This window comes from Saccopteryx leptura, chromosome 2 (assembly GCF_036850995.1).
Source record: "Saccopteryx leptura isolate mSacLep1 chromosome 2, mSacLep1_pri_phased_curated, whole genome shotgun sequence".
In the NCBI taxonomy this organism is placed as follows: domain Eukaryota; kingdom Metazoa; phylum Chordata; class Mammalia; order Chiroptera; family Emballonuridae; genus Saccopteryx; species Saccopteryx leptura.
The window spans coordinates 246,653,047-246,676,327 of NC_089504.1; the positions used below are offsets into that span (position 1 = coordinate 246,653,047).

General features: G+C 56.6%; 1 protein-coding gene across 4 annotated transcripts; it reads left to right on the top strand.

Annotated features, from left to right (window-relative positions):
* Window positions 1-1,027: 1,027 nt before the first annotated feature.
* SETD1B (SET domain containing 1B, histone lysine methyltransferase) lies at window positions 1,028-23,163 on the top strand. Of its 4 annotated transcripts, none has more exons than XM_066371023.1 (17): window positions 1,028-1,046; window positions 1,769-1,953; window positions 2,185-2,283; window positions 2,922-3,192; window positions 5,171-5,283; window positions 6,143-7,381; window positions 11,975-12,790; window positions 13,222-13,483; window positions 13,574-13,917; window positions 14,001-14,103; window positions 14,643-15,131; window positions 16,528-17,779; window positions 18,701-18,860; window positions 20,882-21,013; window positions 21,101-21,220; window positions 21,313-21,450; window positions 22,978-23,163. In XM_066371023.1, the coding sequence occupies exons 2-17, from the start codon at window positions 1,783-1,785 to the stop codon at window positions 23,149-23,151; spliced, it is 5,883 nt and encodes a 1,960-aa protein (XP_066227120.1). In that variant the 5' UTR covers window positions 1,028-1,046; window positions 1,769-1,782; the 3' UTR covers window positions 23,152-23,163. The 4 variants fall into 4 exon arrangements, with proteins under 4 accessions (XP_066227120.1, XP_066227118.1, XP_066227121.1 ...); XM_066371021.1 differs by lacking the exon at window positions 1,028-1,046 and adding an exon at window positions 1,068-1,301; XM_066371024.1 differs by lacking the exon at window positions 1,028-1,046 and adding an exon at window positions 1,330-1,439.
* Window positions 23,164-23,281: the final 118 nt, after the last annotated feature.

Below are 23,281 nucleotides of genomic sequence, written 5' to 3' on the forward strand. Positions count from 1 at the left end.
AGGATGTTTTGAGATCAGCGTCTAATAACTCAAGCCCTATAGAAGCCGCGCGCTGATTGGCTGCCGCGCCCTACCGCCCTGCTCCAGCCAATTACCTACCCACGGCCAAATTACAAACCCCGAAAAGAGCCCCAATATGAAATACACCGCTATGAAGCCCCAGCGAGGTGGCTTCTCGCCTCGGCCACCCGATATGAGAGGCAGAGGGGGCTGCAAATGCGTCTTCGCGACGCCCAGGAGCCTCGGAGTTGAACTCACAAGATGGAAGCTGCGCGCTGATTGGCCGCCGCCACTCCCGGACCTTTAATAAAGAAAGGGGAAGGAAAAGATAAATGCAAAAAAGGGGGACTCCTCTGCTGGTGGCTTGAGGAAGGGGTGGGGGGAGAGAAGCATGTGTTGTGGACAATTACAGGGCGCTGCTCTCCAAAAATAAAAACAGAGCAAAAAGCTCCTATCAGCTCGGTCCAGGCGAAGGCTGCATCCTCCTAGGAATGTGAATGCTAATTTGGTTAAAATCCTGGTTTCCCCTCGCTAGCTCTGCTCCGGGGAGGGGGGGGGGGGGGGAGGAAGGGGGTCGCGGGGCTGAAGAGGAAGCCAGAGCAGAGATACCTCGATTGCAACTCGTCTTGAGCCGTCTTGCTTCCCCCCGCGGCTCAAGCCTCCAGACACAAAATTACACCCCAAAACCCCAGTCCTGTCCCCTGAGCCCCCACGAGCCCACCTCCGGCCTTGGCAGTTTGGAAACAGTTGTGGAGGCCGGAGGCGCACACCGCGGCTCGGAGGGTAGCCTCAGCGGCGGGAGGTAGAGTCCGGGGAGACCCCCCTTCCCTCGCCCGCCAAGACCCCCACCTAGGTCCCAGCAGAATAAATAAATTAAAAGGCCTCCCCCTGGGGAGGGGGGAGGCAGTGTGGGAGCGCGCAAGTGAGGGGTGGGGGGCCGCTGGGGCCCGGGGCTTTGGCGGCGCAGCTGCCGCCGCCGGGAGAGTGCCTGGGGAAGCGGCGAGGAAGGCGAGGGGAGGAGGAAGAGGAGGAGGAAGAGGAGGAGGGTGAGCGCTCGGGTCGGGCTCCTTAGCGGTGTATTGTGGGATGTGCGGCTACTGGGAGCCGAGCCTCCGCCGCCAGCCGCCTCCCGGGCAGCAGCAGCAGCAGCAACAGCGGCGGCGGCAGCAGCTCCGGGCCCGGCAGCCGCGGCGGCGGCGCTCCCCCCTCCCGGCCCCCCGTCCGGCAGCCCCGGCCTCGGCTCCCGCGGGGGACACCATGTACTGGCTGGCGGCGCAGGGAGGCCGGCGCCCGGCGGGGATGTAAGCGCGGCTAGGGAAGGGAGAGGCCGCGGCCGGCAGCCCCGCGGCTCGAGCCCCCGGCCCCGGGGCCCCAGCCGAGCGGGCGGGCGGGCGGCGCCAGGCCTGCCGCGAGCCCGGCGCCCGAGCCGGGCCGAGCGAGTGAGTGCGCGCCACGCCAGGAGGCCGGGCGGGCACCATGGGCCGGAGCCCACGTCCTCCCGGCGCCCCGGGCCCCGCCAGCCTGCACCGGGGGCCCCCGGGAGCCCCTTGCTGCCGTCCTGAGACGGTGGCCGAGCGGGCGGGCTTCTAATTCTCCCGGAAGGGTTATTCTCTCGCTCCATTCTTATTTTGGGGGGAGCCAAGGAGACAGCGCCTTTTGGGGCGCGCTGGTAAGGTGGGAGGGGGTGAAGGCTGGACGATTTGATTCTTTCGCGTGTGTGTAGAAGCGGCCGCCGCGGCGGCGGCGACAACAACTTGCTCATTTTCAGGTTGGGTTAACGGCATGGAGAACAGTCACCCCCACCACCACCACCAGCAGCCCCCGCCGCAGCCCGGCCCTTCGGGCGAGAGGAGGAACCACCATTGGAGAAGTTACAAGTTGATGATTGACCCGGCTCTGAAAAAGGGACACCATAAACTGTACCGCTACGATGGGCAGCATTTCAGCCTGGCGGTGAGTAGCCGGCGCGCCTCCCGCCGCCCCCACCCACCCTCAGCCGTGCCCAAGGAGAAGGGTCCGAGTGGCCTGAAGACCCCCGTCCCGACCACCCGGCCAACTGTCAGCCTGGTCCCCAGCCCTCGAGTTTGACAAGTGCCTGGAGTGGGAGGGGGGGGGGACCTGCTTCTGCCCCTGGGGAATGGGACCGGCCCTCCCATCCGCCCCTTCCCCCATTTCTCCCCACAGATGTCCAGCAACCGCCCGGTGGATATTGTCGAAGATCCCCGGGTGGTCGGGATCTGGACCAAAAACAAGGAGCTGGAGCTGTCGGTGCCCAAATTCAAGGTAGGACCCCCCTGTCCCAGTGGTCCCTCCTCCCTCTCCCCGAGTTCGAAAATAACGCCAGTCCTGACCGAGCCCACCCGGATTCTGAGTTCCCGCCGTTCGGGACCGGGAAGTTTTGGCGGGGAGGGGGGAATTGCTGCGAGAGGGGCGTCTCTCTGAGCTACTGTAAACAGAGTAACACTGCGGTGATACTGTAATCAAGGTGCTGATACAATGTCCTGCCCGCCCAGCTGGGGGCTCTGGGTCCCCACTTCACTCCTGCCAGTCCGGGGGCTTGGCCCCGGGACCCGCCCCCCTTCCCAGCCTTGTAGCTTTAGAGGGACAGTTTCCTAACCCAAGGGGTCGCCTCTGACCCGGCAGCAGGGAGAGAAGGCCAGAATGGGGGTGTGGGTAAAGAGAAACTGTTTCTTTTTCCCCTTTCCTTTCGAACCCAGAGGACTTCCACGTTCCAAACGATTTAATCCTCCGCTTCCCGGGCCCGCCCGCGTGCATTTTTTTTTTTCCAAAAAAAAATTTTTTTTTTTTTTTAAATTTTTTTTACCTTTCATTGTTTAGAGTAGGCAGGCCAGTGGGGAATGTTGTGTTTTCCCTTTGATTTCAATATTCTCCAAACTCCCTTCCCCCTCATCTCCTGCCAGATCGATGAGTTCTACGTGGGCCCGGTGCCTCCGAAGCAGGTGACATTTGCCAAACTGAATGATAACATCCGAGAAAACTTCCTGAGGGATATGTGCAAAAAGTATGGGGAAGTGGAGGAGGTGGAGATTTTGTACAACCCCAAGACCAAGAAGCACTTGGGCATTGCCAAGGTGGTCTTTGCCACCGTCCGGGGAGCCAAGGAGGCGGTTCAGCACTTGCATAGCACTTCGGTCATGGGCAATATCATCCACGTGGAGCTGGACACCAAAGGTGAGTGCAGGCCGGCTCAGGACACCACCGAGGAGCTCAAGACTGATCAGTGTGGCTCTTTTTCCTCCAAGAGCCCCTCCTGCAGTGTTGGGGACCCCTTCACTCTTCCTTGGGTGCCCTAGTACAACCTCCCCCCCTTCCTGTGGGTAGAGTCACATGCAGCTAAATATGTTGTCTGTTGCTAGGAGACAAGCTATAATTTACCAAATGTGTGGGTCCTTGGCCACTGCACCCCTCGGGACCACCTGGAGGCTTCCCCCACTGCTGACACCAGAGAAGGCCTCTCTAGAGCCCTGGTGGCCTGGGTTTAGACAGTTCCCAGTGTTGCCCTTTGTGTGAGGGGTGGAGTCTAGGTTTGTTTATTTGTGAGGGGGAGCTGAAGGAGAGTCACTAGGATGTCTTTAAATGCATAAGGAGTAGGTCCCTCAACTAAAAAGAGAGCTCTCTAGGGATCCAGCTCCCCACTCCATGCCACCCCTTCTCCCTGGAAGGGGAACCAATCTGGGCCCAGAGTGTGGTTTCATTGATAATGTTCCAGATAGTGCCAGGCGGGCTGTTCTGGGTGCTCTAGGGTTGACACCGTCTCTTCCCTCCTCTCTCTTAAAGAGACAGCAGCACCTCCCAGGCTCTGTGCTCACTCTCACCCTGCTGGCTAGTGGGAGAGGCCTGCTGGGGAGGCCACACCTCCCACCCTCTGGGTCCCTGCAGGCTCCTGAATGTTGGCTGGAGGGGTGAGCAAGGCCTCTAGTTCCCACCAAGCTAGAAGGTGATGAGATATGTCCTGGGCACTCTGAGGACTAGGCAGACACTGTGACTGGGTAGATACTGTGACTTGATCCAGAGCCCCTTGAGGTCTCTGGGTGGGCTTAAGTGGGAGACTTCCAGGGGGTTTTGTGAGCTACCAGGGCACACAAAACCCGAGACAGAAAACTCTAAATCTTTGTTTTTAATAATGAATGCATATTGACTGAGTCTCTCAGATCTTGTTGGGGTTGGGGTGCTGTGGAGAGATGCTGGTCCTGGCGGGCACTGTTGTCCCATAAACTCTGCTGAGTTCTACCTAGTTCTGAGTCTCCTAAGGGCACAAGTCTAGGTTCCTATCCAAGGCACAGCCCTCTTCACTGCCAGCTCTAGTTTCTCAGTCTCTGTGAGAGGAGTCCAGACCCTTTTGAGTCTACATGCCCCTTGGGTGGCTGCAGTCCTGAGAAGTAAATGTGAACCCCTCCCCATTCCAAAGAGCAACCAGCTCTCATCAAAATTTCATTTGGGGGGGGGGGAGGCTAGAGGGGCCCTTAGAGAATGCAAACTAAGTTTGTATTTCAAGAAAGAGACCACTAAAATGTAAAGTGTAGCTCAAGGAATGCGTCTCCTTTGCATATGTAAGCAGCTGCTTCACAGGGCTCTATAAATACCAGTGATCTGGGGCCCCCTGGTCTGTAGAGGCCTCTCTCTACTGGGAGGGCTAGTAGGTTACCAGACAGGGCCCAGTGGGACCAGCTCCTCAGAGCTGGGGAGCCTGGTCAGAGGAGGAGGCCTGCGGAGTTCACTGGAACCTGCTATTAGAGTGTGATTTATGAACTGCTGGTCACCTGGCTCCCCAAACCTCTCCTCTCCACGTGCTCCCAGGCCCTGACTTAAACGGGAAGGTAAAAGGACAGGTGTGGAAGACCTGACTCTTTCTTTGGACATCCAGGTGACAGGAAGGGGCTTTGTGTTGGAGATGGCATTTCTGTATTTGGGGGAATTCCAGCCCCATGAGGCATTACATTTTGAGTCTCAGAATGAGAAAAATCATACAGTTCAGTAGCTTTGTGGAGCACCTAGGACTCCTGATTGAGATATAAAGGCAGGTGGGAACTTGGTTATGGTCATATAGCTTCCCCAGGCTTGGTGTCTCAGGGACCCACAGGGAAGCCAGCTTGTGGGTCCTACCCCATCCAGGAACCTGGCTGAACCCTACCTCCCTTGTCCTCCGCAGGGGAAACCCGAATGCGGTTTTATGAACTGTTGGTCACGGGCCGATACACACCCCAGACCCTCCCTGTGGGTGAGCTGGATGCTGTCTCTCCGCTAGTGAACGAGACCCTGCAGGTGGGTTGAGCACCATCAGTTTCCTCCCTCCCCCCCATCACCAGCCCCTTGACCTGGCCCCACCCGCATTTTACCCTCTCCAGCTTTGGACATCAGGGCCTAGGAAGAAGGAGCCTGGCAACACGCAGGCTGGTTTCCCACAGGCCCAGAGCCCTCCCTGAACCCCTTGATGCTGAAACTGCTGCATCCAGTGTCCTGGGCTCCCCCTACCCCTGCGCCCACGTCTCTCCTTCCAGAGCAAGGCTGACTTCTCCCTGATCCCTGCTTCCCAGGACACTCACCTGAGGGGGCCCAGCCCAGCCCTCCTCAGAGGTAGCTTTTCTGGAATGGAGAGACTTTGTGCACTTGCTGGTCAGATGGGTTTTTCATCAGGCAAATTTATCATGTCATATTATTTAAATCCTAAAACACTGGGAGGCCCCTCCCCACTCCCAAGACTGTAGCTCTCCCTGCTGCCTTGCCACCCCTGCCACCCCTGCCTGGAAGGTCTGTGATTGCTGCCAGCCGGAGACAGGGAGAAAATGTCAGTTCAGACGGAGATGTCAGGATGCTCTCTTCTCCCTACTTCAGGGATTAGAAAAACCCCTTGAGAGTCCCTGAGGATAACTGGCCTAGCCAGGAGTAGAGAAAGGTTAGGACCCCCCAGACACTTCTCTTCAGTCGTCCCCCCACCAACCTTGACCATGTTGCAGTTTTCTGAAAGCAACCAGTTTGGCTCTGAGCTCTGGGCTCCAGAGGGAGATGGGAGAAGAACCGGACTCCATTGCACATCCTCTCACACCTCTCTCTCTCTCTCTCTCTCTCTCTCTCTCTCCCCCTCCCTCCCTCCCTCCTTCCCTCCCTCTCTCTCTCTTTCTAGTTGTCAGATGCCCTAAAGCGCCTCAAGGATGGTGGCCTGTCTGCTGGCTGTGGCTCTGGCTCCTCCTCTGTCACCCCAAACAGCGGCGGGACACCCTTCTCCCAGGACACTGCTTACTCCAGCTGTCGCCTGGACACACCGAACTCTTATGGACAGGGCACACCGCTCACCCCACGCCTGGGCACCCCCTTCTCGCAGGATTCCAACTACTCCAGCCGCCAGCCCACACCCTCCTACCTCTTTAGCCAGGACCCCACAGTGACCTTCAAGGCCCGGCGCCACGAGAGCAAGTTTACGGATGCCTACAACCGCCGCCATGAGCACCATTATGTCCATAATTCTTCTGCAGTCACTGTGGTGGCGGGGGCCACAGCTGCCTTCAGGGGCTCCGTGGACCTCCCCTTCGGGACAGTCAGCAGCAGTGGGGCTGGCGGCGGCCCACCATTCAAGGCCCAGCCACAGGATTCAGCCACTTTTGCCCACACTCCACCCCCTGCCCCAGCAACCCCCACTCCTGGAGTCACGTTCAAGTCGGCTTTCTCTCCCTATCAGACCCCTGTGCACCCTTTCCCCCCAGCCCTCGAGGAACCTACCACCACAGCCGCCTTTGGGGCCCGTGACAGTGGAGAATTCCGGAGAGCACCTGCACCCCCACCCCCGCTGCCCACAGACCCCCCTGCCAAGGAGAAGCCAGGCACGCCGCCCGGCACGCCGCCCCCTGATACCAACAGCATGGAGCTGGGTGGCCGGCCAACCTTCGGCTGGAGCCCCGAGCCCTGTGACAGTCCGGGCACTCCGACGCTGGAGTCGTCCCCTGCAGGGCTGGAGAAGCCCCACGACAGCCTGGACTCGCGCATCGAGATGCTGTTGAAGGAGCAGCGCACTAAGCTGCCCTTCCTCCCAGAGCAGGACTCGGACACGGAGCTGCAGATGGAGGGCAGCCCCATTTCCTCCTCCTCCTCCCAGCTGTCCCCACTAGCCCCCTTCGGCACTAACTCCCAGCCTGGCTTTCGAGGCCCCACACCACCTTCCTCACGCCCCTCCAGCACTGGCCTGGAGGATATCAGCCCCACGCCACTGCCGGACTCCGATGAAGACGATGAGCTCGACCTGGGGCTGGGGCCCCGGCCCCCTCCCGAGCCAGGCCCCCCGGACCCTACAGGTCTTCTGGGCCCAACAACTGAGGTGGCCTTGGACCTGGCTGGAGACAGGACCCCAACCTCAGAGAAGATGGATGAGGTACCACCATGTCTGTCTATCTCTGTCTGTGTCTCCCTCTTTGCCCCTTCGAAACATGATCCTCTTGGAAAACTAGCTAAGACATAGAAGCAACAGGGCTAGGCAGCCAAAATAACAGGTCAATATATGGAGAGAGTAAAAAGAGGATACAGAAAGCACCAGGCTTTGACTGAGCAGCTGGTTTGGCTCTGAGCTCCCTAGCAGCCATTAAGAGAAGGGAAACATGACCTAGTTCCGTTGCTCTCTCCCTGTTAGGTGCGGGATGTCAGGGCTCTTCCTGGGGTTCAGTTCTGACTTGACCTTTGGTAGGAGTTTGCTGAGATCCCAGAGAGTACAGTTTGTGGTAATGGTTCCGGGCCCTCTTCTCTCTTGGGTGGCTTGAGGATGGTCAGGACTGGTCCTGAGGCTCAGGAAGATTGGAGAGAAGGTGGGAGCTCTGGAGCACAGTCTCCTCCAACCTGGTGCCTTTGAAAGGGATGGAGAACCTTGGCAGGCAGGCAGGGCGGACACTGAAACTTCCCTTCTCTGGCTCCAGTAGTGAAGGGGTTAAGGGCTAGCCAAGGGGGAGGGCCATAGCCAAGAGCAGGCCAAGGGGTCCACCCTCCACTCTCCTCACCCTCTCCTGGGGTCTCATTGCCTCAGGATTGGGGGTGGAGGGTTGCTATGTGCCATATTCTCTGGGAGGGGGGTATTAGGTCATTGTCCTCAACTCCTCTCCTCCCCCCTCCTGGTCCAGACACCAGCTCCTGCCCTCCCCCCTCCCGGAGACCTGAGCAGCCAGAGGCTTAGACAGAGCTCCCTGCCGCTGTGGGCGGCAGGGAAGGGGGTGCCCCTTTCCCAGGCCCTTTGATTAGGCAGGTTTGGCTGCCTCAGGGAGGAACAGAGAAGAACTTGGTCTGCCCAGGAGGGGACTACAGCTGGCTGGGGCTCCAGAGGGCCTCCAGGCAGTTCTGGGGAAGTGGTTTCAGGTGCCAAGGGGTCCAAGAAGGGGGCGTTGACAGGTGTGCAGAGGTGGGGGCTGCCGGCACTGCTTTCTTCCCTCTCCTTCGTCTCTGCTGCCTGGGGTTAGAGGATGTTTACCATGCTGGCCAGCGGGTCCAGGACTGGGAGACACAGAGGAGTCGGAGGGATCGGGCTCTGCCACCCTGTCGCTGTAGGGGAGGGGAAGCTGAGGTCCAGACGCCTGAAGATCTTAGCCCAGGGAAGCCTGGGAGTCCTGATAACCTCTGGGTTGGCGCTCGGGAGCCCCCTGCTGGCAGCCGGGAGAGCAGCATACCAGCTGCTCGGGACTGAACCCGAAGTTCCAACCGCGGCTGGAGAGAGCGCACGTCGGCCCGCCGAGGGCTGGCGGGGGTAGATTCCTTTTCTTCCCGGAGACTGGTGGTTAAAACTGCAGGCTCCAGGCCTTGGGCCTTGACTGCCAGCTCTGCCACTCACTGGTTCTGTGACCTTGGGGAAGGCACTTTCCCTCTCTGAGTCTCAGTTTCGTTGTCAGTAAAATGGGATGGTGAATGCACCTGTCGTCTCAGACTGTCTCTAAGGGAGGTGCCGCAAGGAAAGCCCCAGGCACTGCGCGGGTTGGTGGGTTGGTGCTGGGCGCTCTGCGGCTAGTTCCTATGGGTTCTCACCCCTAGGCGCCCAAGGGGTGGAGGGAGGGGCTGACCAAGGGCTGTAGCGCAGGTCCCGGTCTCCTGATTGGCTGGCCTCTCAGCCTAGTTAACCCACTGCGTGCTGCCTCGGTTTTGCTGGGCGCTGTCGCTGAATACCAGGCTGAGCCTGCCAGCCCCTCTCTCAGCATGTGTTCAGGGACCCTGGGAGGGAGGGAGGGAAGGAGGGAGGGAGAAAGAGAGAGAGGGAGAGATATGGAGGAAGGAGAATAGAGAGGACCTAGCAAGATCCAGAGCTTCCTGCTGCTGCCATAAGTTTGGTGTATCCCCCCCATTTTCCTTTGAGGCCTCCCTCATCTGCAGGCTGACTTCTGACCTTACAGCCTGCGTAGACCGTGCTCCCTCAGCCTTCAAACACACTTCCGGGTCTTCCAGACTACAAAGGCTGTCTCCTCAGCCAGATTCGTTCAGGGTATCTTCTGGCTTCTTGTCCTGACACTGTAGCCTGACCCTTTTCTCCCTACCCCTGCTTGCCTTCTCGCCCCACCTCCACCGATGTGGACCCCCCATGCTTCCCCCTGTGTCCCAATGTAAAGGGGCCCCTGCCCATTGTAGTGCCCATTGTAGAGCTGGAGTCATCTTTGGCTCCCCTGTTTACCAGGTCCCAGGTTCCCGGATCCTGACAACAGCCCCCTCACTGGGTGGACATTCTGGGCTTGAGTCCTAGCCCTGTTTCTGTCTGGCTCTGCCTCTTGGGCCAGTGGCTTTCCGTTCTCTTGAGAGTTTCCTCACTTGTCAAGAAGCAGGAGTTGAGCCCCACATTGTGAGGCTACAGTGCAGATAAGAAATGAGACTCGTATGTTCACTGCGGTACTATTTACAATGGCCAAGATTTGGAAGCAGCCCAAGTGCCCATCAGTGGATGAGTGTATAAAAAAGCTGTGGTATAGTTACACAATGGAATACTACTCAACTGTAAAAAGGAAGGAAATCTTACCTTTTGCGACAGCATAGATGAACCTGGAGAGTATTATGCTAAATGAAATAAGCCAGTCAGAGAAAGACAAGTGCCATATGATCTCACTTTAATGAGGAATCTGATGAATAAAATAAACAAACAATATAGAAATAGACTCATAGATAGAGAACAGCCTAACAGCTATCAGGGGAGGGGGGTTGGGGGCTGGGTGAAAAAGGTGAAGGGATTAAACAAAAAACAAAAACACTATGGTGATTACCAGAGGGAAAGGGGAGTGGGGGGAGGTAGAAGAGGGTAAAGGGAGATAAATAGTGATACAAGGAGACTTGACTTGGGGTGGTGAACACACAATACAATATGCAGATGATGTATTATAGAATGGTACACCTGAAACTTATATAATTTTATGAACCAATGTCACCCCAATAAACTCAACTTAAAAAATAATATAAAGCCCTGGCCGGTTGGCTCAGCGGTGGAGCGTCGGCCTAGCGTGCGGAGGACCCGGGTTCGATTCCCGGCCAGGGCACACAGGAGAAGCGCCCATTTGCTTCTCCACCCCTCCACCACGCTTTCCCTCTCTGTCTCTCTCTTCCCCTCCCGCAGCCAAGGCTCCATTGGAGCAAAGATGGCCCGGGCGCTGGGGATGGCTCTGTGGCCTCTGCCCCAGGCGCTAGAGTGGCTCTGGTCGCAACATGGCGACGCCCAGGATGGGCAGAGCATCGCCCCTGGTGGCAGAGCGGTGCCCCTGGTGGGCGTGCCGGGTGGATCCCGGTTGGGCGCATGCGGGAGTCTGTCTGACTGTCTCTCCCTGTTTCCAGCTTCAGAAAAATGAAAAAAAAAAAAATAATAATAATAATATAAAAACAATAAGTGAGACAGCCCCACACTAGCCCATACTAGGTGGAAAGAGTAATGAAGGAAACACAAAGACATACCTCTATTTATGTACCCTTAGCACTGCTACTCCTCCCTTCCCCTTCAGGTGTCACGTCTCCACTGGCTTTCTCTGCCACGGTGAGGCTAGCAGGCTGCTGGCAGCCCAGGCTCGGGCTACTTCCTGGTTCAAATCCTGGCTCCATCCTTCTATCTCTCCCAAGCTACTTCCTGGTTCAAATCCTGGCTCCATCCACCCCCAAATTGATTTTTAAAGAGAGAAGAAACATGAATTTGTTGTTCTACTTATTATTTATGCATTCGTTGGTTGATTTTGGTGTGTGCCGTTGACCAGGGATTGAACCCGCAACCTTGGTATATCGGAACAATACTCTAAGCATGTGAGCTACCCTGGAGCCAGGGCCCTGGCTCCATCTCTTACTGGCTGTGTGGCCTTGGGCCAGTTACTTAAGCTCTCTGTGTTCCAATTTTCTCAGTAAAAATGGAGATAAAGGCCCATTTTTAAGGGTTCTTCTGAGGATGAATTGAGTTGATGTATGCAGAGTGCTTAGAAAGATGGCTGGCACACAGAAAATGCTACAGAGTTGTTAATAATTAGTATCACCTTCTCTGAATACAAACTGAAACAATCTCTCCAGTTGAAACTGTTTTCTTATTCTCACCTGTCTCCCTTCCCTGCTTGCTTTCTCTCCAGGACAGATGATATTGTTTACTCTTCACCCTGGTTACCTTCTGGCTCTTCCCTCCAGAAGTTTGGCTCTGTGAGAGCAAGAATTTTGTCTGTCTTGTTCATCGCTGTTGTTGGCACATAGAACAGTAAATGTTGCTGAGTAAATGTTTTGAGAAATGACTGAATCCTCATGATAATCCCATGAGGCAGGAGGTACTATGATGCCCTATGTGCCACTGGGGAAACTGAGGCTAAGAGAGGTGAAATGACTTGCCAAGGCAAATGTGCAGAGGGAGAAGACCAGGATCAGAGCTGCAGAGTGCAGTTGTGCAGAACAGTCTTGTGGAACCTTCTCCAGTGTTCTGGTGTTCAGAGGGGGCTCCAGACACATGCCTGGCCTCCCAGGCTCCCCCCTCACTGCTGTCTCCCTTTCTCCCCAGGGCCAGCAGTCCTCCGGCGAGGACATGGAGATCTCCGATGACGAGATGCCCTCAGCCCCCATCACCAGTGCTGAGTGTCCCAAACCCATGGTGGTGACACCAGGGTCAGCGGCTGTGGGAGCCCCATCCGTGCTGGCCCCGAACCTGCCGCTGCCCCCGCCCCCCGGTTTTCCGCCACTGCCCCCACCGCCGCCTCCACCCCCACCCCCACCGCAGCCTGGCTTCCCCATGCCCCCACCTCTGCCGCCTCCACCGCCTCCACCGCCCCCAGCCCACCCAGCTGTGACCGTCCCCCCACCCCCGCTGCCAGCGCCACCGGGCGTCCCGCCCCCACCCATCCTGCCACCTCTGCCGCCTTTCCCGCCCGGGCTGTTTCCTGTGATGCAGGTGGACATGAGCCACGTGCTGGGTGGCCAGTGGGGCGGCATGCCCATGTCCTTCCAGATGCAAACCCAGATGCTAAGCCGTCTAATGACCGGCCACGGCGCTTGCCCCTACCCACCCTTCATGGCTGCTGCGGCCGGGCTGCAGTTTGTCAATCTGCCCCCCTACCGGAGCCCCTTTTCCCTGAGTAACACGGGCCCGGGTCGCGGGCAGCCCTGGCCACCTCTGCCCAAGTTTGACCCATCAGTGCCGCCGCCAGGCTACATGCCACGCCAGGAGGACCCACACAAGGCCACTGTGGATGGTGTCCTGTTGGTAGTGCTCAAAGAGCTCAAGGCCATCATGAAGCGTGACCTGAACCGCAAGATGGTGGAGGTGGTGGCCTTCCGGGCCTTCGATGAGTGGTGGGACAAGAAGGAGCGGATGGCTAAGGTGAGAAGGCAGGAACCTAGCCAGGCACCTCTCTTCTCCCAAGACACGTCCCTGGAAACTCTGCTCCCTATACCCCCAGAAAAGGATGGTGTGACTATCATCTTGTGAAGCTTGTATATTAGCCATACAACTGTGCCCTTACAGTGTGTTTCTCATGCATTCCAATCTCTACGTGGGAAAGCCGCCGATCTGGTACAGGTGGCTGTCATAGTCTGCTTGGCAGGGGAGGAAATAGAGGTTCAATGAAGCGGCCAGCTCCAGAGGTATCTTGAGCGGTGTGCAGAGAAGGCTGTCTGGTTCTGGGGAAGGAAGTGGTCAATTACCCTGTGGCTGTCACTATTGGAGGAAGGCAGGCTGCTCAGGGAGGGCCACCCAATGGGGTCACTACAACACCATAACCATGTGACTGTCCCCCTTCTCTCCCACCCCAGGCCTCCTTGACGCCAGTGAAGTCAGGCGAGCACAAGGACGAGGACCGCCCGAAACCCAAGGACCGCATCACCTCGTGCCTGCTGGAGTCATGGGGCAAGGGTGAAGGCCTGGGCTATGAGGGCCTTGGCCTGGGCATTGGGTTGCGTGGGGCCATCCGCCTGCCGTCCTTCAAGGTCAAGAGGAAGGAACCGCCGGACACGACCTCCTCTGGAGACCAGAAGCGGCTGCGGCCCTCTACTTCAGTGGATGAGGAGGACGAAGGTTCGTGGCCCCTGTCTGCCACCAGATCTGGGGATCTCCTCCTCCTGTGTCTTCCCAGCCAAGTTCTGACACCCTCCCCCCCCCACACAGAGTCTGAGCGTGAACGCGACCGGGACGTGGCAGATGCCCCCTGCGAGCTCGCCAAGCGAGATCCCAAGGGCGTGGGTGTGCGACGGCGCCCGGCTCGGCCACTGGAGCTGGACAGTGGCGGGGAGGAGGACGAGAAGGAGTCATTGTCGGTGTCCTCATCATCATCGGCATCCTCCTCCTCGGGGTCCTCGACGACCTCACCCTCATCCTCGGCCTCTGACAAGGAGGAGCAGGAAAGCACTGAGGAGGATGAAGACGGGGAGGAGGAAGAGGAAGAGGAAGAGGATGAAGTCCCCAGAAGCCAGATCTCCTCCTCCTCCTCCACCTCATCCACGTCAGACAAGGTGCCATTCAGGTTGGGGAGGCCTGGGGTGCCAGGCCAGGCCAGGGGGACCCTGTGGCTCACCTACCCATCCCTCTCCCCCAGGATGACGACAATGATGACAGTGACGGCCAGGAAGAGTCTAAGAATGATGATGAAGACGTGGCCCTGTCGGAGGCGAGTAATAAGGAAGAAGACTCAGACGGAGGTGAGCAGGGTAGGCTGTGTCTCTGGGTCCCTCTGCCAAGGGCAGAGCCTAAGCAAGAGCTGCCAGTACTTTCAGGACAAAATTTCTTGCCTTTGCAATGTGAACTCATTAAACACACATTCGACATACCATATGATCCCATTCATATGAAATGTCCATAATTCAATCCAAATCCATAGAGCCAGAAAGTATACCAGTGGTTGCTTGGGAAAGGGGTTGGGGGATAGGGGTATAAGAGCTAAAGGGCATAGGTTTCTTATTAAGCTCATGACAATGTTCTGGACCTACCTAGACAAGCCGTGGCTGTACACATCATGAATACTAAGTACCCCTGAATTGTATGCTTTAAAATAGTTTTCTGTTATGTGGGATTTAACCTGAATTTTAAAAAATGACAACTAGTTCACACACACTCATTCCCCCCATATTTCTAAGGGCCATGTTCAGGCCAGGTATTACCCGTTTGAGCCCTCTGGTGGAGCATCTGGTTGGGGCCCAGCGGATAATGAGAGAGTCCCTTGCCTCTGTCCCCTGTCCAGAGGAGACGGCGAGCATTGCCACCTACAAGGCTGAGGCCAGGTCCTCCAGCGAGAGTTCTGAGTCTTCCGAGTTTGACTCGAGTTCTGAGTCCTCATCGTCATCCTCGGAGGATGAAGAAGAGCTGGCAGCAGGGGATGAGGAGGAAGAAGAGGAGGAAGAAGAGGAGGAGCCAGCGACAGATGAGAGCATGGCTCCTGCCGTTCCTGATGAGGACTTTGAGGAGGAGGTGGCCGTGGGGGCACCGGTGAGGAAGGCCTTGGGCACAGAAGAAGAGGAGGTGGACATCGAGGCTGAGGATGAAGTCCCCGAGGAGCGAACCCCCACGCTGGAAGAACCTCCCGTGCCTGTGGGTGTGACGGAGCCGGCCAGCTGTCCTGAGCCCCTCAAGGAGCCGGGTCTGAACCAGGAAGGGACCAGGTCACTGTCTCCAGAGCCCCCTGCAGGAGAAGTGGAGGCGCGCCTCCCACCGTCCCCGGAGTCCACCCAAGGTAACACCTGCAGCCCCTCAGAGGCTAGTGGGGGTGGGTCTCCTTTGAGTAAATTACATGACCTTCCCAAGCCTCAGTTTCCTCATCTGTAAAGTTGGATTGATGGGTGATGCCCAGAGGAGCGAGTGAGAGGACCTGTGATGTGGCAGCATTGTGCCTAGCACCTGTTAGTTCCCCAAAGTAGGGGACCATTGCTGGCACCATTCCTCAGTGTCGGTATCTCCCCACAGATCAGTCCTTGGACCGTTAGTCCTACGAGATGCTCCCTCTCAAAAGGGGCAGGCATGCACGGTTGTTTTAACGACAGGAGGTGGGGGAGGTTTTGGGGTATTAGGCCAGGTGGGAGTGGCTGTGGACGTACCAGCCCCCACGTACTCCCAGCCTGGTCAAGTCACAGAGCACAGAGACCGTGCCGGCCACTCCCGGCGGGGAGCCCCCGCTGTCGGGGAGCAGCAGCCTGTCCCTGAGCTCCCTGCAAGTACCCGGCAGCCCCTTCTACCCGTCCCAGTCCCCCATCCTGATAAAGCCACACAGAGCTTACTAACGGCCCTTGCAGGGCCATTCAGTAGAACTTCCTGCAGTGACAGAAATGTTCTCTATCTGCCCTGTCTAATACTGTAGCCACTGGACATATCGTTCATAAGAGCACTTGAAATGTGGGGAGTAGCACTATGGAACTAAATTTGTAATGTTACTTAACTTTAATTAATTTAAACTCACATAGCTACATGTGGTTAGTCCATAGCTCTAATAAGTCCTTCAGGAAAGAAACCTGTATATCATGTTTAATTCTGTTATATGGCTACATAACCACAGGTCTTTAAATATTGTCACAAGTATTTTATTGAGGTTTTATTACATCCCCAGTACTAAAAAGGCAGCAGTGGACCAAACAAACAACAATATTTGTCCTTGTAGACCTTACATTCTAGGGCAGGGTGGTAGATAACAGCAGATAAGTTAGAAAATGTATTATATGACAGTGGAGGTAAATGCTAGGAGAAAAACTTAAAGGCTCTGACAAGTCTTGCAGGAAAGAAACGTCTTGAATTTTATCTAATAGTAGAGCCCACTTTCTTGGTTCACAAGACGTTCCCTGTTCACAGAAACACTGTTCTACGGACAATGTCAAAGGCTGGCAACCATGTCTCCACCTTTGATTTACTTCAACATTTATTAAGTACCTACTGTATACCCAACACTGGGCTGCATGTTGAGCAGTCCTTGAGTAGTTAAGTTGGGGGGTGGGGGCAGTCTTTATACTCAGAAGAATTTTGGGGGTCTTGGGGCTATGAGTTGGTCAGGTATCAAGCACATAGCAGGGCAGTAGAAATAGGGTACTGAGAAGTGTTTGGATCAACTAATAATGGCTTGGTTTTTGCCCATCTCTCTGCAGGGGAGGACCTAGAAGCAAAGCCCGAGCCCCCTACGCTGCTCTCCTTGCCTCTGCAGCCACCGTTGCCACCCCCTCGACCACCCCGGCCACCCAGCCCACCACCTGAGCCGGAGACCCCAGCCCCCCCACACCCACCTGTCCTTCTGGAGCCCACTCCCGAGGACCAGCCCCCACGTACTCCCAGCCTGGCCAAGTCACAGAGCACAGAGACCATGCCGGCCACTCCCGGCGGGGAGCCCCCGCTGTCGGGGAGCAGCAGCCTGTCCCTGAGCTCCCCGCAAGTACCCGGCAGCCCCTTCTCCTACCCGTCCCAGTCCCCCAGCTTGAGCAGTGGGGGCTTGCCAAGGACACCTGGCCGAGACTTTAGCTTCACACCTACCTTCCCCGAGCCCGGTGGGCCCCTGCTCCTGCCCGTCTGCCACCTCCCAGCCGGCCGACGTGATGAGCGGCCTGGCCCCCTGCCTTCCCAGGTGCTCCTGGAGACAGGCTTGCCGCTCCCTCTGCCCCTGCCCCTGTCCCTGCCCTTGGCGTTGCCTGTACCTGTCCTGCGGCCCCAGACTCGGGCACCTGCCCAGCTACCACCCCTGCTACCTGCTTCTCTGGCCCCCTGCCCGCCCCCCATCAAGAGGAAGCCGGGCCGGCCCCGGCGATCCCCACCTGCCATGCTCTCTTTGGATGGGCCCTTGGTCCGGCCACCAGGGGGCACTGCCCTTGGCAGAGACCTTCTGCTCTTGCCAGGCCAGCCACAGACCCCTGTCTTCCCCAGCACCCATGACCCCCGGGCCGTGACCCTGGACTTCCGGAACACGGGGATCCCGGCACCTCCCCCACCCCTGCCTCCTCAGCCTCCCCCACCCCCACCCCCACCACCAGTTGAGCCCACAAAGCTGCCCTTTAAGGAGCTAGAGAACCAGTGGCTCTCCGAGGGCATCCCTCTGGGTCTCCGTGGGCGTGACGAAGTCACTGAGGAGTTCATAGACCTGGCCAAGGTGCGGGGTCCCTGGCGCCGGCCACCTAAGAAGCGCCACGAAGACCTGGTAGCCTCGGCCTCGCCTGAGCTCTCCCCACCACAGCCCCTCTTCCGGCCCCGGACAGAGTTTGAGGAGATGACCATCCTGTATGACATCTGGAATGGTGGCATCGACGAGGAGGACATCCGCTTCCTGTGTGTCACCTATGAGCGGTTGCTGCAGCAGGATAATGGCATGGACTGGCTCAATGACACACTCTGGGTCTACCATCCCTATATCCTGTCAGTGGGGCGGGGTGGGAGGCATACTTCCTAGTACTACCTTTCTGAGGCTTGTCTCCCTCAATGCCCACAAAGGCGATAGCACAAGTCACCGTCACCTGTGTGCCCGCACTGGGCTAGGATCCATACAGATTCAGTGGCACTCAAACATACCCCCTGTGCCAGGCCCAGCTCACCCCCAGAGCCAAAAGGTCTCAAGGGCCACATGTAATAACATGCTCACACAATATAACGGTAGCAGAAACTAACCCGAGGGCCTGTTCTTCACAGGCTCCCATCACTAAACCTTCTAATAGCTCAGTGAGGGGAGGTCTCATGCCTATTATAAATATGTAGAAACCAAGGCCATAAAAGGTTAAGCAACCTGCCTAAATCACATAGCTACAAAGTAGCAGAGCTGAAATTGAACCCAGGCATATTCAGCTCTAGATCCAGGGGCAGGTGGTTAACCACATGCTACTGTGATAGTCCATTGTTTACAGTACCTTTAGGTTGAAGCCCTCATCCTCCTGGCTGTACTGAACTAACAATGAGCACTAGCTCTGTGTCAGAAACTCTGCTTAGCACCCTAAGCATAGGTAACCACCCAGAGATACATCATTGTTAACCCAGTTCACAGATGGGGAAACTGAGGCAGAGAGTAGATTTTAAAAAAAAATCACCCAGGGCCATGCAGTTAGGTACCCCTGACAGAGTTCTGGCCAGCAGAGCACTTGGTCAGCAGGCCAGGTGGTGTGGGTGTGGGCAGTAAAGTCCCCTGGAGATAGATGGTTTGGGTGTGGGCAGTGAAGTGGGGTATGACAGCCATCTGGAGATGGGTCTGAGGTGGAGAAGCCGGCCTGGTGGGTTCGGTCTCATGAGGGACCAGGAGGGGCTTTCCAACCATGTTCACGTGGCCCTTGACCCACATCCACCTACCAGCCTCTCTTCAGCTAAGAAAAAGAAACGGGATGATGACATCCCCGAGCACGTGACAGGCTGTGCCCGGAGCGAGGGCTTCTACACCATCGATAAGAAGGACAAGATCAGATACCTCAACAACACCCGCGCCAGCACAGATGAGCCCCCCACAGACACCCAGGTACTGCTGCTGGGTGCCCAGGCACTCTGGAGCCTACTGGCCTGGCCAGTGTGTGTGTGTGGGGGGTCCTCCCACAGAAGGGATTGTGGAGCAAGGGGCTGGCACATGGAGGGCATGACCTGGCTGCTCAGGTGTGAGAAGTGAGGGGTGGCCCCTGAAGAGCCTTTGAAGAATTTTAGTGAGGGATGTGAGAGAGTTCATTTGCATTTCCAGAAGGTTCGTTCATTCTTTTTTCAAAGTAAGCAAATATCTATTGAGTGCTTGTGTTCCAGGCACTGCCCCGGGGCTACAGCAACTAAGGAACAAAATCCTTTTCCTCATGGAACTTACATTTTAATGGGGGGTGGGAAATAAGTGAACAAATAGGATGTATCTGCTGTCTTAAAGAGAAAATGGGAGAGGAGGTTACAGATTAGTGAGCCAGGGGGTCAGAGAAGGTGACATTTGTGCCAGACCTAAATGAAGTAAAGAAGCCCTGTGGATAACTGGGAGAGACCACAGAGAAATACAAAAGGCTGCAATAAAAAGTTAAAACAGCCTGACCAGGTGGTTGCACAGTGGCTAGAGCATCAGCTTGAGATGCAGAGGACCCAGGTTTGAAACCCTGAGGTCACCAGCTTGAGCTTGGGCTTACCAACTTGAGCGCAGGGTCACTGACTTAAGCCCAGACGTCACTGGCTTGAAGCCCAAGGTCGCTGGCTTGAGCAAGGGGTCACTGGCCCCCAGTCAAGGCACATCTGAGAAAGCAATCAGTGAACAACTAAGGAGCTGCAATGAAGAGTTGATGCTTCTCATCTCTCTCCCTGTCTCTTGCAAAAAAACCCAGAGGTTTACTAAGTCCGGTAGGTCGCACGTGCCAAAGGCCTGAGGCAGGGAGGAACTCAATGGGTAGAAAGGGAAGGTTAGTTGTGGCCAAAGAAGGTTTCAGGGCCTGGAAGGCTGAGTGATGAGTTTAGACTTGTATTCTATGTATGACAGCACGCCCCAGGAGGGTTTTAAGAGGGGATGAGGGTGACATGGTTAATTCAGTCTATGATTTTCAAAGCCCACACTAGTTGCCGCTTAGAGTGTTAACTGCAGGGGTCCAGAGGGGAGACTGCTATAGTTGCTACAGTTTCTGTTTCAGATGTGCTGGTGGGTTGGACTTAGGCGGCTGTGAAGAAAAAATTGGATGGTTTGAAAGAATATCGGCACTATTAGAATATTAAGAAGTTGAATTGGTAGGACTGGCAGCTGCACTGGATATGAGACAAGGGCATTGGATGGCTCTGGTTTGGGGGACTGGACAGCTGGATCCCAAGTACTGAGGTGGGAAGGAAGGTGGCACTTTTACTCTGGGATGGCTTGGGTTTTAGGGTTTGTGGAAAGTTGAGGCCTGGAAGGCAGTTAGATATACAGAATATGTATTATAAGTATGGGGAGAGAGACTTCTGGTCCAGGGACCTAAATGCAGACATCTGTCAGGATGGAGATGTTGTTAATTACAGGTCACAGTAGGAATGAGATCTTGCAGGTGAGGAGGGGAGATCATGCAAGTGGGGTGGGGCGCAGCTCCAAGTGCTAAGGGCTGGGCCAGGGAGGGGGTGGGGGTGGGCAAGAGAAGGAAGTCATTGGAGAGTGTTGACAAAGGTGTGATTCTGAATGTTTGGAGTGGGCAGAGGGGCCGTGGTGAGAACCACGGGGGTTGGGGTAAACACAGCCTTCATCTTCCACTGGAGAAGCGGAAACAGTTGCAGATCTTCTAGCTGAGACTGGAAAAGATGGCCAGGGAGAAGGAGAAGGGTGTCATTACCTTGAAGACTGGAGGGCCGTGAGCACGTTCAATTCTGGTGGGAAGGAGTGGTGACAATTAGGACAGGCACAGATAAGGCCAGAGCAAGGAAGTTGGGGTGACAGGAGCCCAGAGCTGAGGGCAGGGTCGCCAAGGACATGATGGGGACACGGACAGTGATCAGTGGGGCCAGCTCTGCTGGGCAGCCCCGCCCTCCTCTGACCCATCACTGCCCTCCTCCCCTGGGCAGGGCATGAGCATCCCGGCACAGCCGCATGCCTCCACCCGCGCCGGCTCCGAAAGGCGTTCAGAGCAGCGCCGCCTGTTGTCCTCCTTCACTGGCAGCTGTGACAGCGACCTGCTCAAGTTCAACCAGCTCAAGGTGAAGCGGGCCCCATTAGGGCAGCTGGGTGGCCTGGGACTTGAGACCAGGGCACTCACCGCGCCTCTCTTTCCATCCTTCCCTCAGTTCCGTAAGAAAAAGCTCAAATTCTGCAAGAGCCACATTCATGACTGGGGCCTGTTTGCCATGGAGCCCATTGCGGCTGATGAGATGGTCATCGAGTACGTGGGCCAGAACATCCGCCAGGTAGGTGCCGCCGGGGGCCAGCCGGAGTCAGGGGCAGGGGCGGGGGCGGGAACAGACCTGCGCAACCTGTGCTGAGGCCTTTTCCCGGCCAGGTGATCGCAGACATGCGGGAAAAACGCTATGAGGACGAGGGCATCGGGAGCAGCTACATGTTCCGGGTGGACCACGACACCATCATCGACGCCACCAAGTGCGGCAACTTTGCTCGCTTCATTAACCACAGCTGCAACGTGAGTGTGGGACGGGGCCACGCTGCTCCTGCCTCTGTGAGGTGGGGGTGGGAGGTTGCAGGGGTGCAGGAGGAGGGGAGGGAGCTCCCTGCAGGGAAACTTCCTCCTCTGAGCTTCAGTTTTCCCCGCCTGCACAATGCTGAGTTCCCTCTCTGTGCCCTGGCTAGTGATGATGGTAGTGGACGGTGCAGATCTGGGGGCGGGGCTTGTGGGTAACAGGGGTGATTCTCTGCAAACAAGCAGAGGCAGTTTCAAACAGGAGGCTGGACAGTACCAGGGGAGCACTCCCAACCCTAGTTTCAGGTCTTGACATCGCTACTTAGTGGGTGACCAAGCTACTTACTGAATGTCTTGGTGCCTCAGTTTCCTAATCTGTAAAACAGGAATGAAAACCGTTCCTCCGTGTAGGTTGCTTTGAGGGCCATGCTGTGACTTGGTCATTGTTGGGGCTGTAGGGATGTTCCTGTGATTCCCTGGTGAGATCTGAGGGCTGAGAGGGAACCACCCAGTGAGGTAGTGATTGGGGAAGGGTTCTGTTCACAGGCCCTGGAGCAGGGAGGGAGAATGCCTGTTTGAGGATCGGCCGGGGCGGGGGCAGTAGGGACAGAGTAGGGGGCAGGAGGGCAGGGTGGGAGCATGAGATTGGCAGGGCTGGAGTGGCCAAGTCACCCTGCCTTGTCGACAGAGCTGAGGAGTTTCTCTCAGAGCCAGGGCAGGCCACTGGAAGGTTTTGAGCCATGGGGTGAAAGTATCTGCCATCCCTTGGGAAAGATCTCGTTGGCAGCTGGGTCAGGAGTAGGTTTTCTCAGTACACGGAGGGACCGTGGCCATCCAGGCAAGTGATGATGGGGGCCTGACTGGCTGCTGCACTGGCTGGAGAGCCATGAACAGGATCAGGAGGCCTTTTGGAGAGTCTCCTGGGCGTAGCAGTGGGCCCAACCTGGCCCTGGTAGAGGGGAACACAGGTGGAGGCTTGGGAGCCTGGGTGGGTGGTGCCATGCTCCCCAGAGCTTGGGTTTGGGATTACTGAATCAGTGATGTCTCCTGGAACTGCAGATATGGGGCACTAGTAGGATTTCTGGGCCTGGAGTAGGAGCCAGCAAACTTTTTCGGTAGTTAGTAAATATTTTTGGCTTTGTGGCCCATACCATCTCTTAGCAACTGCTTAACTACCGTTATAACAGAACGAGCACAGATAATATGTAAATGAATAAGTGTGGCTCTGTGTCAATAAAACTTTATTTGCAGAAACAGGCAGCTGGGGGCCGCAGTTTGCTGACCCCTTCTCTAGAGCACAGAAGTGAGGGGTCACCTGTGGTGTAAATGGAAATTGAAGTCCCAGGAAGGAATTGATTATTAGTACCAACATCTTCATTCTTACTTACAATCAGAGGCAAGGGGTCTTTGTCGCCTGTGAGGGAGAGCTGAGTCCTAGAACAGGTGGCAGTGCCTGGGAGTCATGGTAGAGGGTTAGGGTTGGAGTCCCAGGAGCCCTCAGCTCACCCTGCCCTCCTGCTCGGCCCACAGCCCAACTGCTATGCCAAGGTGATCACGGTGGAGTCGCAGAAGAAGATTGTCATCTACTCCAAGCAGCACATCAATGTCAATGAGGAGATCACCTATGACTACAAGTTCCCCATCGAGGATGTCAAGATCCCCTGCCTCTGCAGCTCCGAGAACTGCCGGGGGACCCTCAACTAGACCCAGCACCCAGCAGGAAGATGTCAGCTGGCACTGGGGCTCCCAGCGTGAACCCCCATGGCCCCAGGGCCTGGCCCCACCTCCCACCCCCATTTCAGGTGCTGTCCTCTACCCAGCGGCCATGTCAGGG